This window comes from Ovis canadensis, chromosome 13 (genome assembly GCF_042477335.2).
Source record: "Ovis canadensis isolate MfBH-ARS-UI-01 breed Bighorn chromosome 13, ARS-UI_OviCan_v2, whole genome shotgun sequence".
Taxonomy (NCBI): Eukaryota; Metazoa; Chordata; class Mammalia; order Artiodactyla; family Bovidae; genus Ovis; species Ovis canadensis.
In genome coordinates, this window is record NC_091257.1 from 26,563,595 (window position 1) to 26,579,644 (window position 16,050).

General features: G+C 45.3%; 1 protein-coding gene across 12 annotated transcripts in view; it reads right to left on the minus strand.

Annotated features, from left to right (window-relative positions):
* Positions 1 to 7,448: 7,448 nt before the first annotated feature.
* Positions 7,449 to 16,050, minus strand: part of PRKCQ (protein kinase C theta) — a 154,869-nt gene continuing 146,267 nt past the window's right edge. For all 12 annotated transcript variants that reach the window (XM_069547169.1, XM_069547170.1, XM_069547168.1 and 9 more), the window contains 2 exons: positions 11,107 to 11,235; positions 7,449 to 8,331 (listed from right to left, as the gene is read on the minus strand). In XM_069547169.1, coding sequence (XP_069403270.1) covers positions 8,176 to 8,331; positions 11,107 to 11,235 — 285 coding nt within the window. In that variant the 3' untranslated portion in view covers positions 7,449 to 8,175. The remainder of the gene's footprint in view (positions 8,332 to 11,106; positions 11,236 to 16,050) is intronic.

A 16,050-nucleotide genomic window follows, 5' to 3' on the forward strand; every position in this document is an offset into this window, starting at 1 on the left:
CGACAGTCAAAGGCTTTGGCATAGTCAGTAAAGCACAAATAGATGTGTTTTTTGAAATCTCTTGCTTTTTCGATGATCCAGTGGATGTTGGCAATTTGATCTCTGGTTCTTCTGCCTTTTCTAAAACCAGCTTGAACATGTGGAAGTTCATGGTTCACATATTGCTAAAGCCTGGCTTGGGGAATTTTGAGCATTACTTTACTAGCGAGATGAATGCAATTTTGCGGTAGTTTGATCATTCTTTGGCATTGCGTTTTTTGGGGACTGAAATGAAAACTGACCTTTTCCAGTCCTGTGGCCACTGCTGAGTTTTCCAAATTTGCTGGCAGATTGAGTGCAGCACTTTACCTCCATAAAAAGTGACTCAACATTTCTAGCCCTGATGCCTTGTGGACCTGCTAGTACAAAGAGTTTAAGAGACACACATGTACCTTCATTCATTAAATAAAACTTTCTGACCAAAAAAAAAAAAAAAACCAACACGTGAGTTGTTGTTGTTCAGTCGCCATGTCGTGTCTGACTCTGCAACCCCATGGACTGAAGCACGCCAGGCCTCTCTGGCCCTCACCATCTCCTGGACTTTGCCCAAGTTCATGTCCATTGAATCAGTGATGCTATCCAACCATCTCATCTTCTGTCACCCTCTATCTTCATCCCAATTCCCAAGAAGGGCAGTACTAAAGAATGTTCCAACTGCTGGCCATTTGCATTCATTTCCCATGAAGCATGCGTGCATAAGTAAGTAAGTGTTAGTGGCTCAGTCATGCCTGACTCTTTGTGACCCCATGGACTGCAGCTCACCAGGCTCCTCTGTCCATGGGATTCTCTAGGCAAGGATACTGAAGTGGGTTGCCATTTGCTTCTCTGGGGGATCTTCCCAACCCAAGGATCAAACCCAGGTCTCCTGCACTGCAGGCAGATTCTTTACCAACTAAGCTACAAGGGAAGCCCATTTAAGGCTTGTTTAATATATAGAGGTTACTTACCTGACTGTAATTATACTTTGAGGTGTTTTTTTTTTTTAAGTAAAAAAATTCTCCGGCTTTATTGAGGTATAATTGACAAACACTGTGTGCCTGCTGGGTGTACAATTTGATGTTCTGGTACACATGTACCTTATGGGATGGTCACCAGTTGAGCTGATTAACTTACCCATTTTCTGACATACTTGCCTCTTTTTTGTGGTGAGAACACGAAAGATCTCCTGTCTTAGCAAATTTCAAGTGTGCTACGTGGTACTGTTACCTGTAATCACAAGGCTATACATTAGATTTCCACAGTATATTCGCCTTGCGTGACTGCAGCTCTGTACCTCTTGACCTGTATCTCCCCATTTCCCCTCCCCCAGCCCCTGGCAACCCTGCTACTCTCTGCTTCTATGAGTCTTGACTGTTTTAGATTCCACATATACGTGAGGCCATAGAGTATTTGTCTTTGGCTTACTTCACTTTGTATCATATCCCCCCGCTTCAGCCATGTTATTGCAAGTGGCAGGATTTCTTTTTTAAAGTTGACTAATATTCCCTTATATACGTACCCCACACTTTTCTTTATCTACCTAGGGCATTTAGGTTGCTTCCACGCCTAGGCCATTGTCAACAACGCTGCAGGGAATGACGGAGTTCAAATATCTCTTCAAGATACTGATTTCATTTCCTTTGGGTATATACCCGGAAGTGGAACAGCTGGATCATATTCTACTTAAGTTCTGTTTTTAATTTTTTGAGGAGCCTCCATGCTGTTCTCCAGAGAGGCTACACCAATTTACATTCCCACCACAGTACACAAGGGTCCCCTTCCTTCCACATCCTTGCTGACACGTCCTTCTTTTCATTTTGATGATGGCCATTCCGACAGGTGAGGTGATAGCTCTTTGAGGTTCTGGTTTGCATTTCCTTGATGATGAATGAGGTTGAGCATCTGTTCATAGACCTGTTGGTCAACTGTGTGCCTTCTTTGGGGAACTGTCTATTTAGATATTTTGCCCACTTTAACTTGTTTTTGGCTATTGAGTTGTATGTTGTTCATTGTTCAGTTGCTCTCGTGTCTGACTCTCTGTGACCCCATGGACTGCAGCACACCAGGCTTCCCTGTGCATCACCAACTCCTGGAGCTTGCTCAAACTCATGTCCATTGAGTCAGTGATGCCATCCAACCATCTCATCCTCTGTCATCCCCTTCTCCTCCTGCCTTCAATCTTTCCCAGCATCAGAGTCTTTTCCAGTGAGTCAGTTCTTTATATCAGGTAGCCAAAGTATTGGAGCTTCAGCTTCAGCATCAGTCCTTCCAATGAATATTCAGGATTGATTTCCTTTAGGATTGACTGACTGGTTTGATCTCCTTGCAGTCCAAGGGACTCTCAAGGGTCTTTGTTACATGAGTTCCTTATGTATAGTGTTTTGGATATTAACCACTATCCACCCCTGCAGTGGTGAGCTGGGCCGCTGGGCCCCAAAACAGAGAAGTTGTGGCTGCAGGGATCCTCTTGGTGCTGAACTGCACCAGTCTGAGGAGGGGAGACACAGTTAAACACCTTCTGTAGCTTTCTATGTGGCCATCCCCAGTTTTCCCCTCCACTGGCTTTTTACAGCTTCAGTGACAACACACTCCAGTGTTTTTTTTCTTGGAGAATCCCATGGACAGAGGAGCCTGGAGGCTTACAGTCCATAGGGTCTCAAAGAGACATGACTGAAGTGACTTAGCACATACACACGGCTTGTTATGGCTTCTTATCTCTCCAGAGCTCTTTTCCTCAGTGAGTAGTTGTTAGATTCTTGTTTTTGAGGTGCAAGGGCTGAGGCCTCTTGGTACTCCATCTTACTGATATTTTCCAACTCAGATAATATGATTGTACACATAGAAGAATCTGAATGGGTCTTCATTGCAGAAAATTCACTTCCAGGGTGGCAGAAAACTCTATTTTAATTAAAAAAATTTAAATGTATGCTTCTAGTGGCTCTGCTTTGAGGATTTTGTCGTGCTTTGTTGGCATAATTTCAGTGTCTTCAGTTTGCCTGTAGAATGACCTTCAAATTCTTTATCCAAATGTTTGTAGCATCTGCACAGTTGACTTTGATGTACTTTTCTGATCAGTGACACTAACATCTCTATTTATGCATCCATTCATCCATCACACCTATTAATATCTATCAATATATTGATATATCAATAGCTGAGATATAGATAGATGATAGATAGATGTGATGGGTGGATGAATGGATGGATACCCTCATGCTCATGATCAACTTGAAAAGTTCCAGTGACTCTCACTAGGAAGCATCCACTGACTCTCCCCGCTCCCCTACTCCCCTGCCCCGTGCGGGAGCATCTCCCAGTCTCATAGTGGACAATGAGCTCCATGTTATGGGCGAGAAAGCCTCATCCAGGAAGTTAAGTGAGGCTGCGAAGTTTACCATGGCAGAGCTGGGGCTTGAGCTCAGGTCTCTCTGGTTCCCAATCCCGCCGGCTCTCCACAGCTCCTCATGCTCTCAGCACGTCTCAGCTGACACAAGGGGTCCTAGGAGCCGATCTCTTCTCTACAGTCATGTTCACAGCAGGGAGGGTAGCAAGCTCTCGGGACCACATGGAAGTAGTTCTGGCATGGAAAGAGGAAGGCTGGACTGGTGGTAATCCCGAAGCCCTCGCGGCTGCAGCTGGGATCTTTGCTCTGAATGCCAACAGAGACTCTCTCCTTGATGATACTGTACTCAGCCTCCCTGAAATCTTTTTCAAGTAAGCATAACTTTGGGGCTTCTGTGTCTCTGCATCGTCCAATTTTAGCAAGAATCTTGTGACATCAGTTTAACCAGAATCCCCACTCTTGCCATGTGATCCCTTATCCCCTAGGTGAGGTCTGCTCACCTGGCCTGCCTTCTGCAAGAATCCTGCTAGGTCGGATCAGCCAGAAGCTCCTCTTCCCCCTGCTGTTTCTTAGTAATTTTCCATCCACTGCCCTGCCCCCCCGTTTCTTGTCTGTAAACCCTCACTTTCCCATGCAGCTCCCCGCTCCTATGCTGGTCCCTACGCCCATCGCGATAGTCCTCCTTAAATAGACAGCCTTCCTGTGCATTCACCAGTGTCTCTGGGTCTTTTCTCTGACAATATTGACAGGTTTATAAACCACAGTGCGGATGTTCCACCGGCAGGAAGAAACAGCTGCCAAAGTCAAAAATCGAGAGCCGGACAGAGGCCTCTTCCTGTGTGTGTGGAAAAACCATGAGCTCTGCAGTCAGAGAGGATATTGGAGGCCAGAGAGGGAAGGAGCTGGCGAGAGAAACGAGGTGACGAGAGAAACACACAGGCAAGAGTCAGAACATGACAAGGAGCTGAGAGACGGTGGAGGTGTTGCTGCAGGAGAAGGGATGTAAGGGTCTGGTCTGGGTGGGGAGGGCCCTGTCTGTATCAGAGACAGGATAGTCTGAACCTCACCATTGCCCTCTCCCAGCACACCCACTGCTGGCTTCCCTGAACAGAGCATCCATTTCCTGCAGCTGCTGTCGTGACCATAGGCTGGTTGACTTGAAAATGACCCAGATGTACTCTCCCTCAGTTTAGGAGGGGCCTGCGTGTGTGCTCAGTAGCTCAGTCATGCCTGACTCCTGCATTTGCTGAAAGATTCTTTACCACCGCACCACCCGGGAAGCCCTCTCTAGGTTTTGGAGGCCAGAAGGTCAGCCAGGGTGCTGGCAGGCCACACTCCCTCTGTAGGCTCTAGAGGCGGCTCCGTCCTGGCCTCTCCCAACTTTTCGCAGCCCTGGGTGTTCCTGAGCCTGTGGCTGCCTCACTCCTGTCTCTGCCCCCAGCCGCCCCTTCTCCCTGTGTTTCTTATAAGGACACCTGACGTTGGCTTTCGGGTCTAGCCCTACAAAATCTAGGACGCTCTCATCTTGAGATCTTTAACTTAATTAAAGAGATGTGCCAAGACCCCTTTTCCAGATGAGGTCATGCTGGCAGGTACTGGGGGACGTATCTTTTGAGGGGTCACTGTTCACACACTGTGACATACATCCCTTACTCAACTGCCTGACAGCTCCTTTTCAGCCTGAATATACAAAGGAAACGTGGGAAGTGAGACTGTAAACTTCACAGAGGCAAAGCAGATGTCTTTAGAGCTTGATGGAAAATGGTGAGTGTGTTGGAGATGTGGAGAGAAATCCAGTGGAATGGAAGCTTAAAGGGGCAAGAGATACACCAGCTTGGGTTGGCGGCCAGCAAGGAAAAGAAGGCTCCTCATAGCAGACCTGAGCGACAGGAGGACATGAACTTGTGGGATGGGGACAATCTGGGCAGAAAAACTAGCCTCAGGGAGGCCCAGAGGCAGGAAGCAATGGGGGTTCACAGGCAGTGCTAAGAACTATCTGGAGTGATGGGAGTACAGATGAGTGGAGGGCAGAGGCAAGAGGGGATGGTAGAGAGGGTGTCTGGGGACAGGATAGGGCGCCTTGAATGGGGTTTAACCAGGGAAGCCTGCACAACATTATGAATATAAGGGCATGGTATAAAAACCTTGATTTCTGAAGATAGTACTTTTACATTTCGTAAATAGTAAAAATTATTTTTTTCATAAACAGTAAAAAATTATTTTAAGCTATTTGAGATGCAGTAGAGGCAGAAAGAGGCCTTTCTAGAGCTTCCTTTAACTAACTAAATGCAGACACTTCAGAGAAGTGAGAACCACCATAGATTCCTTCTTTGGTGTGTGTCTGATCCCAGGAGTAAGACAAAGGGTAAACCCACCTCCGCAAACTCTGATCTCCTGAAACCTATTTGCTCTTCCCATTGGAGACTTTTCCTTTTCCTCCCTTTCCTCTGGCAAGTTAGCTATTAAGCCCCAAATCATAACCACTGTTTTGAGTGCCTCATCACGGAGCTCTCCCACATGTACACACGTTATACACATAGATAAAAGTACACTTCTCTTGCTCATTGGGCTTTTGTCAACTTTCACAGGCCCTTGGGCACAGAACATAAGAGGGTAGAGGAAAAGTTATTCCCACCCTACAGTTTATATATTGTACATGTGAATTAAAATGTGGACAGACTTAAGATGGGAACACTGGTTCACAGACTATTAAATAATCCAGGCACGATTAGCAGGGGAGAGAGGAGAGATACGTATGTATTTGGAGAGACTGCAGAGGCAGATTCAAAAGGATTTTATAGAAGGGAGAGGGAGGGAGGTTAGAAAGGGAGAGCAGATAGTTGACAAGAACTCTGTGGCTCTGAGCCTGGATGACCAGGTCCATGATGGTGCTGCTGTTATTAGAATTAGGAAGTAAGAGATAGAAAGATCTTAAGAAAACAGGACATGTTAATGGAACCTGCGTGAAGCCTGGCAGAGAGCTGAAACTGGAGATGAGGATTGAGATGATTGCATTGAGGATCCTTAAAGGCATGGGATAAGAGAAAACTATGTTAAACAAAAATGTGGGGAGGGGCCTCAGAGGTGATTTGGGGAAGAAGGAGGGAGTGGGGCCAGCTAGAGGTGGGGAGTTAATCAAAGATGGAGGTGGTGAAAGAGGAAAGGTCAGAACATCTATGGGGCTGGAGATTAAACAGTTTGTATTAAACTTCATATCAAAAGTTGCAGAGAGGTAGATAAGGATCGAGCACATTCCATAAGAACAGGAAAGAAGGCTGTCATTGGAGGAAGCAGTGTCAGGAGAGAGGTTAGGAGGCAGAGCTGAATTCGGGTGTTGGAGATCATTCTTTCAAAGAATCTTATTGGAGGGAAGAGCATCCCAGGTGCTGAGAACAGGAAGTGCAAAGGCCCTGAGGCAGAACTACGTCCAACGTGATGGGGAGACCACTATGACTGAAGTCACTGGAGCAAAGTTGAGAGTGTAAAACTAAAGACCTGATCCCACAGGTCCTTGGAACACTGTGTAGGGAATTTGGAATAAAGTATGTTGGAAAGTGAGTGGAAAAAGAAATCTTGTAGGAAAGAGAAAGAGAAATATAATACCAATAACTTCAGGGTTATCTGAGTCTCTCTTCTGGTTGAGGATTTTGAATGATTCTCAAAATTTAAAACCACCTCAGTGATAGCTAAACAGATGATAACCCAAACAGAACCAAGTTGGGGGTGAGGGGGATGAGTAGGGAATTAAAACTATGAAGAGGCATCTTTCTTTCATTCCATTTTTATGTATCCATCTCTTTGTCATGAAGTCATAACATTTTATCAGAATATACAAACAACACAGATACTTTAAACAGGTATAGCTAGAATTCTTATTAAATAAGATCACTGTGAACAGCATGCATGGGTGTTTATCCTGAAAGATGTCTCTCTCAAGAGATTTACGAGTCATCAAAACATCAGTAACGGTATCATAAAGGAATGGGATTTCTTTTCCCTAGAAGAATTACACATTTCATTTTTTTCTCCTGTTCTAATGTGAGGATGATAATGAGAAACTGCCGCCGATGCGGAAATCAGCTGAGAATGGATGGGTGGGAAAGTTTTATTGGCAGGAGTAAAATGATTCTGTGACTAAATCTTCATTGGATTCTAATTTCTATGTTGACAAGATAACAAGAGTAGGGGTCAAATCAACCTTTCATATCAATGACACCAACACTCTCCACCTTCCTTTCTCCCATGAATTTCCTCGCTAATCAGAATGAATGGATTTGTAAATCTCAACTTATAAGCTATGTTTATTATGAAGAGTTCCTGTAAGACCCTATTCAGGGCTTCCCCCACCCCTTCCCCCTTACACTTGCACAGGTGTGAACAGGATGAAATGGGTTAGTGGTGACTTGTCTGTGGCTGAATGGAATCCAGTGCTACGCCAGGCCATGTGCTGTCTTCGGTCTTGAGAGGTTCAGATTATGCTTCTTGAGTCAACACGTAGGTCATGGACCAGTAGCTGGTGCCCAGGTGAAGAGTCATAACTCAGAGCAGAGTTCAGTTTTCAGATCTTTCACAGCATGGAGAGCCATCTTCAAGTAAATAGCTACAGTGAGTAAGAAACTAACTTCAAGACTGGCCACAGTCATCAGTGAAGCAGAGCTAGTTTCTGCTATAGACAAAGCTGCTGAGGAGCTCCCAGGGGCTCAGCCTCTATGGGTGAGTGTTTCTTTTCTTTTCCAAGTTGAAAAGGAACCCAAGGAGTGTCCGCTTGAACCAGTTCACAGAGGGAAGAGGGCAAATCCTCCGGAGAGGCGAGGTCAGGATATCAGCTTCTCCATCCCTGGGTTCATGAAGGAAAAGTTCCGGAACATGTTCTGGTCCATGCTGTTGATCAGCGCCCTGTCTGCGAATGACAGCCGGGGCTTCTCATTCAGGAACTCCTTGTCGAAATTGCTGCAGTCGTATGGCGATTTCTGGATCAGAGTTTAAGTGGTGGGGAGAAAAAGAGAAGATCAGCCACTGAACTCGTTATCTTTGTTTTCACCATCAAGGCTATACTCTGCATGTGAAAAAGCTGGCATCTGCAAATAAAGTAACACTTACAGCTGATCATATGGGAGTTTTATTGACTGTCTCTCAGACCCTGGATCATCAGTGTTATCAACAGTATAATAAATGCATACAGAGGGATTCTATGAGTTGCACATTCAAATAAGTTTACGTGAGGCAGGATTGGCAACCTTCAGAAAATGGTCAGCCCCAGTCTGACCTCTGATTTTTTAATCTACAGGTGACCCTGGGTAGAGAAGTAGTGGGAGGTAGGGGTTGGGGTTGGGAGTGAAGGAGGGGAGGAGTTTTGCAGATTACACATTCTTGTTCTGTCAACATCCTTCCCTACTGTTCATCCCCTTACCTACAATCATCTTATTTTTAAGTCATTTTATTTTTTTATTGAAACATTGTATTGCTGTATAACTGATTTACAATGTGTTAGTTTCAAGTGTATAGCAAAGTGAATCAGTTATATATATATATATATATAAACATAAAATACTACTCTCTTTTTAGATTCCTCATAAGGATCTACTGTATAGCACAGGGAACTCTACTCTTTAATGGCCTGAATGGGAAAAGAATCCCATGCTAATTTTACTATTAAACCTCTTGGGCTGTCTTCCACAGACAAGACAGATTAAGATGGCCTCCCTTCACGCCACCCGATCTACTGGTGCCCATGACCAATAACAGACCTATTCACAAATACGGCTCAGTATGGTGTGCGCTTCCACTTTCTAAGATTAACAGCAACCATTACGCAATCTCACCCGTATACGAGCATGACTTAAAGAGTCAGCCCTTCCACTCTTAAGGGGCCCCCAGAGCTGCTGAGGTCAACAGTTCTCTGGCCTTTGCCCACAAACACCTGCTTAGACTGCAGGTCACGGAAATGCCTTCCTATGGGAAGCATCTGGAATCATTCCACAAGGAAAGAGTAGATCAAAGGTCCGATCTTTTTGTGCAGAAAACATCATAGTCTCTCATGGAAGTCAAGACAAAGGACATTGCCCTGATGAGCTGGAACAAGGCAGAAATTACTCTCTAAATTATTAACCTGTGTATTAGAAATGGTGCTGTTACAAATAAGAAGACTGCTCGGGGCCAGCCCTGTAGGACCCTTGGAAAATGTTGAGAATGACTAACTCTTCCTGGCTCGGGGACACACTGCCCTGACTGGCCATCCACCACCATAAGTAACGACAGAAGACATTTTCTAGAGTAAATGCAGTGTTTTGAAATCCACAAGCCTGTGCCACCTGGTGCAAAGATGGCTCATATTTGCCCAGGTCACTGCTATCTTATTCTCAGAATCACCAGGAATGAGGGTAGAGCTGGCAAATGCACCACTTTGCTTTACTCTTAAAAAAAAAAAAATTGTGATAAGTATGTCTATCCTAATCTCCCAGTCTACCCCACTCTCCCCACCCCCTTGGAATCTATATGTTTGCTCTCTACAAATACATGGGTCTGTGTTTCTGTTTGCAAATAGGTTCACCTGCACATTGTTTAAATTCCACATATTTGTGTTAATATACGACGTTTGTTTTTCTGGCTTCACTCTATGATATAGTCTCTAGTTCCATCCATGTCTCTGCAAATGACACAATTTTGCTCCTTTTTATGGCTGAGTAACATTCCATTGTATATACATACTACTGGGGAGTTTGTGTTTAACAGGGACAGAGTTTCAGTTGAGGAAGGTGCAAAACTCAGGAGGGTGGATGATGGTGAGGGTTGCACAACCTTGTGAATGTCCTTAGTGCCACTGAACAGTGAAATGTGGTCGAAATAGTATGTTTTTATATTATGTGACTTTTACCATGATAAAAACATTAAAAATTGCAGTAAAATGTACATAACAGGAAAGTGACCATCCTGCTGCTGCTGTTGCTGCTAAGTCACTCAGTCGTGTCCGACTCTGTGTGACCCCACAGACGGCAGCCCACCAGGCTCCCCTGTCCCCGGGATTCTCCAGGCAAGAACACTGGAGTGGGTTGCCATTTCCTTCTCCGATGCATGAAAGCGCAAAGTGAAAGTGAAGTTGCTGAGTCGTAATTGTTCAGGTGCATTCATATGTCCCGTCACATACCATCTACCTTCAGAAGATACTTTATCTCAACTTGGCTTCATTTACAGTGACCCAGGAAGTTCTGCCCTTGCTCAGGAAGGTTGGTGACTCTTGCCAGTGGGAATTTAGAGACCTGTCTTTTTCTAAGCACCACCTTACTTCTTACATGAAAAAAAATCTACCAATTACCATTAGGGTCTGTAGTTACATGACCAGATGACACGTGTCAGGGAAAATTTCACAAATATCACAGAACACATGGCTCCAAAATTCCTGTTAAAGGAGGCAGGGTTTATGCTCAGGTTTGGGTCACACAGACTTGACCCTGAAAGCCTGAATGCATCCGTGCAAAGCTCCACATTGCATCTCAGGGTTACCTGTCCACACACATATTCGGTCTAAGGCCTGTGTACTCAGTGGTCCATTCTTTACGCAGCTACATTTGAGGACACAGTAAATGAGTTACATCCCCCTCCCCAGCCCCATAGCCTGATTATGGTTAAAGAAGATTTTCTTCCAAGAACAGCACCCCAGAGGGTGGGTGGGGAGTCAGGGTCCAGGCAGCCTGGGTGTGACGTGAGGACGGTGCTGGCAGGACCTCAGGGTCCCGGGGGCCCCTTACCACTTTAGGTCTGAATGGCGGGTTGATCTCCTTCCTTTCCAACTCTTCCCAGTTGATCTCCCGAAACAAGGGGTGCTGACGGATGTCTCCCCTCACCCCCAGCCGCTTCTCAGGCTCTCTTACGAAGAGCTGAAAGGGAGCAGAAAGGGAGCAGTTACTTCTCATGGGATGAACCAGGCTCTTCAGATGCAAGAAGCCTGGACCACAAGGCTTGACTCCACTAGGAGAGGGGTTTGGCTCTTGCCACCCGATTTCAGAGCCTTCTTTTTCTACAACTGTCTTAAACTATCGACTCAAGTCAAACTAGTGGCAACAGGTCTACTGAATATTCCAGAGTCTGAGCTTTGCTCTAGAAATGCTATTTTTTTAAATTATCTAGACCTCGATAGAAATCAGCTTTGCCCTGTGTTATTCATGAGGCCGCCAGCAAGTCACAGAGGCTCTGAGTCAGGTTCCTCATCAGTAAGGTGAGTGAATCCTCCTTACAGATCTGTTCTGTGGGTTACAACAACACACACACGCAGGTGTGCGCTAATTCCTGGTCTGCAAAACACACCAGCAGAGGGTAAGTGACCAGCGTGTGTGTTTGTTGTTTGGTTGACTGCCATCAACCGAGTTTGATTTCTTACAAAGCTGCTTTCTTAGGGTCACACTCATGCTCTAAGGAAAAGCTTAGCCTCGTGTTGTTATAATTAAATGCTTCAGGGAATCAGGTTAGAAGTATAACAGCTGCCTGAGGCCAAGTGTGCACACACTAGTTTTCTGTTCATTCCCCCAGTAACATGGGGAGTTTGTTCCAAGAGAATCATGAGAAAGAGTTTTCTGAGCCTAGCAGATATACCTGTGAAAGGTTAAAAAAAAATTAGAAGATAAAAGGAATAATGAGAAGGTAATATGATCTCCAGCTTCAGGACTCCAAATCCTTTCTAGTTTTGCACAGATGAGTAAATTATCATCTCTGCCCTGCAGCTGATCCTCCCCACCCTGGTCCTGAAGATGCTCGTTGACCTTGTGGGCAGTCATCATCTCTGCCACAGGGGAGGCTGCACCAGAGGAATAAATGCTTACAGAGAAAGGTTTGATTTCGTCCATAGAAGCTGTCACAAGTGTGGTTTACATTTGTAGGAAAAAGCACATCTCTTACATAAACGGCCAGGATGCAGCTGGAGTTTGTTTAAACGTATTCGACTGTCTGGGCAAGAAAGCAGTGCTGGGACACTGCAGATGGCCCCCTCCCCTCGACCCCCAGGCTTTGCATCTGCCACTGGAATCTCCCCTCCAACCTCAGTCCCTCCTCAGACGGCTCTTTCTACTAAAGGGAGAGGTGTTTCTGTCTGGGATCTATAGTGTTTCATCATTTTCCAGACAGACAGGACATCCTGGATGAATAAATGAGGAAGAAAGGGGCGTGTCTCTGGCCACCGTCAACTGGACAGCCGTGTTCCCGCTCTAATTCTTTAAACCTTAAAGAAGACATTCCCCACAAGTTTTAAAGTTTACTTTTCATTTAGTTATTACAAAACATTGGCTGTATTCCCCATGCTGAATAATACATCCTTCTAGCCCATCTTGCACCTGAGAGTTTGTGCCTCCCCTCCCAACCCTGTGTTTCCCCACCCTCCTCCCTGCTGGTAACCACCAGCTCTCTGTGTTGGTGGGTCTGCTGCTTTTTCGCTATATTCACTAGTTTGCTGTACTTTTAAGATTCCACATATAAGTGATACAGTATTTACCTTTCTGTGAAAGTGTTAGTTGCTCAGACCTGTCCAACCCTTTGTGACAAGGTCTGACTTATTTTCACTTAGCATAACGCCCTCTAAGTCCATTCATGTTGTTGCAAATGACAAAATTTCTTTCTTCCGTATGGCTAAACAGTATTATATTGGATGTGTGTGTGTGTGTATGTATGCATGACATTGTGTGTGCATGTATATATGTGCATATATATACATATATAAAACATCTTCTTTATTCATTTGTCATTGATGAGTCTCAGGTGTTGCTTCCACGTCTTTGCTATTATAAATATTTTTAGTTTTTTGAGGAACCTCCATGCTGTTTTCCATAATGGCTGCACCAATTTCCATTCTCACCAACAGTGCAGGAGAGCTTCCTCTTCTCTACTTCCTCACCAACGTTTTTTATTTGTTGTCTTTTTGCAATAGACATTCTGACAGGTATGAGGTGACATCTCGTTGTGGTTTTGATTTGTGTTTCCTTGATGACTAGTGATGTTGAGCATCTTTTCATGTGCCTCTTGACCATCCTCATTTCTTCTTTGGAAAAGGTCTTCTGCCCATTTTTTTTTGTTTGTTTGTTTTTCATTATGTAAATTTATTTATTTTAATTGGAGGCTAATTACTTTACAATATTGTATTGGTTTTGCCATACATCAACATGAATCCACCACGGGTGTACATGTGTTCCCCATCCTGAACTCCCCTCCCACCTCCCTCCCCGTACCATCCTTCTGGGTCATCCCAGTGCACCAGCCCCAAGCATCCAGTATCATGCATTGAACATGGACTGGTGATTCGTTTCACATATGATATTATACATGTTTCAATGCCATTCTCCCAAATCATCCCACCCTCTCCCTCTCCCAGAGTCCAGAAGACTGTTCTCTACACCTGTGTCTCTTTTGCCATCTTGCGTACAGGATTATCGTTACCATCTTTCTAAATTCCATATGCATGCGTTAGTATACTGTATTGGAGTTTTTCTTTCTGGCTTACTTCACTCTGTATCATAGGCTCCAGTTTCCATCCACCTCATTAGAACTGGTTCAAATGTATTCTTTTTAATGGCTGAGTAATATGGTACGGGCACAAAGACAGGAATACAGATCAACGGAACAAAATAGAAAGCCCAGAGATAAATTCTGCCCATTTTTAAATTGGGTTGTTTTTCTTTTGATGCTGAATTGTGTGAGTTGTTCACGTATGCTGGCTATTAACCCCTCGTTGATCATACCGTCTGCAAACGTTCCCTCTCCCTCGTAGTCTGTCTTCCGGTTTTGTCAGTGGTCCCCTTTCCCAGCTGTAACTCTCGCTGGGGCACAGCCTCTCCTGACATGCGTTTGTTCCGCGCACTACATGCATCCACGCCCTTGCCGGACTAGAGGGTGGAGCCCGGTGCAGACACCACTGCTGTTACAGAGGCCAGTGAATGCTCTGCCCACCTTTTTCAGAGGATCCATTACTTCTGGGTCTCACAACATTAGGTGTAACTCCCTAGAGGGAGTTTCTCTCAAAATGATTCATTAGTATACCTTTGATTTTTACAGAAAAGGGAGCTCAAGGATGTGAGGGCTGTTGGATTAAAATCATAGAGCAAAAGAGATGCAGAGATGAAACTAGAGGCCAGTCTTACAATCAGCACATCGCAAAATGGAAACCAATTTTTATCAGCCCAGCTCCTAGAACCTGGGAGATCTTCCCACGGAGCAAGGACATGGACATTCTACTTGCTCACATGAGAAAGAATGAGCCCAGATTCCTCCACATGGATTCAAAACCTCTTTCAACAACTGGTTCTTTTTCTTCCCCTTCTTTATCCTTAATTGTCTTTGTTCCCGCTCTATTCAACAAGAAAATTCACTTTCTACATTCACAGTAAATCTTTCCCCTGCCACTGAAACTCTGCAGGTGACTTTTTTTTAAAGCAGAGAAGGGTATTTGCTAGAATTTAGCTTTAGATTTAGTTTTGTTTTTAAACTTTTTATTTTGAAATAATTACAGGGCCTCAGTCTGCTGTAACAAAATGCCCCAGCCTGGGAGGCTTAAACAGCAGACGTTTGTTTCTTGTGATTCTGAGGGTGGGAAGTCCAGAAGGTACTGACATGGTCAGTTTCCGGTAAGACCTCTCGTCCTGGCCTGGAGGTGGCCGTCTTCTTGCCACGGGCTCACGTGGCCTTTTCTTGGCGCACGTGTTTGGAGGGAGCGATCTCTTTTCTCTCCGTCTTTTTGTAAGGACACTAATCCCACCTTGAGGACCCCACCCTCATGACCCCATGTAAACCTAATTGCCCCTCAAAGGCCTCACGACCTATAACGTCACTTTGTGAGTTTGAGGGCTGAAACATGTGAGGCTCTGGGAGCACGCAAACATTCAGATCATACACGTAGATTCACAGGAAGTTGCAAAGAGAGTAGAGGCGGGTCCTGGGCGCCTTTGCCTGGTCTCCCCGAGCGCTTCCATCGTAATACGACGACGGTGCAGGAGGCCGACACACGCACAATGTAGGCGCCTCGTCCTGCGCGCTGCTTCACACGCGGAGGTCTGCGCGGCCGTGAAGACAGACGGGATACAGGACTGCTGTACCACCACAAAGATCTCCCGTGGGGTTCCCCTTGTGGTCACTCCCCTGCCGCCGCGATCCCTAACACCCGGGAGCCACTAATCCGGTTTACAACTCACAGTGTTGTCCTCTCAAGAATGTTACAGACGTGGGCTCATACAGTACGTGACCTACAGAGACTGACTTTTTCTTCTTTTCACTTTAAGGTCCTTTGCTTATTTGGTGACTCAATAGCTCTGTCCTTTTAATTGCTGAGTAATTAAAAGATGGAAACTTGACGTTAGTAAGTAAAAGGCCCATGCCCTTGCTCTAGATAGTTCTCCCAGGTTCTGGGAGCTGAGCTGATAAAATTAGTTTCCATCTTGCACTTTTCACCGCATCTTTCCTCCTCCAACAGGAAGCAATCCTTTCCTCCTCCTCAATCTTCCTCTCCTTGGAAACCACCCCGACCCTAGTGTCTTTCTGTGGACTTACTCCCATCATCTCCGCCTGGGCTGGGTTACACCCTCACTGCATCCTTGCCAGGGCGTCTCCTCTGCTGAGCTAGGAGGAGCTGGGTTTGGAGGCACAGGTGTTCAGCTTTATGGAAAAGGTAGCTGCAATGTCAGCTTCAGACCCCCCAAGCCTTTTCCTCGCTTTCTTTT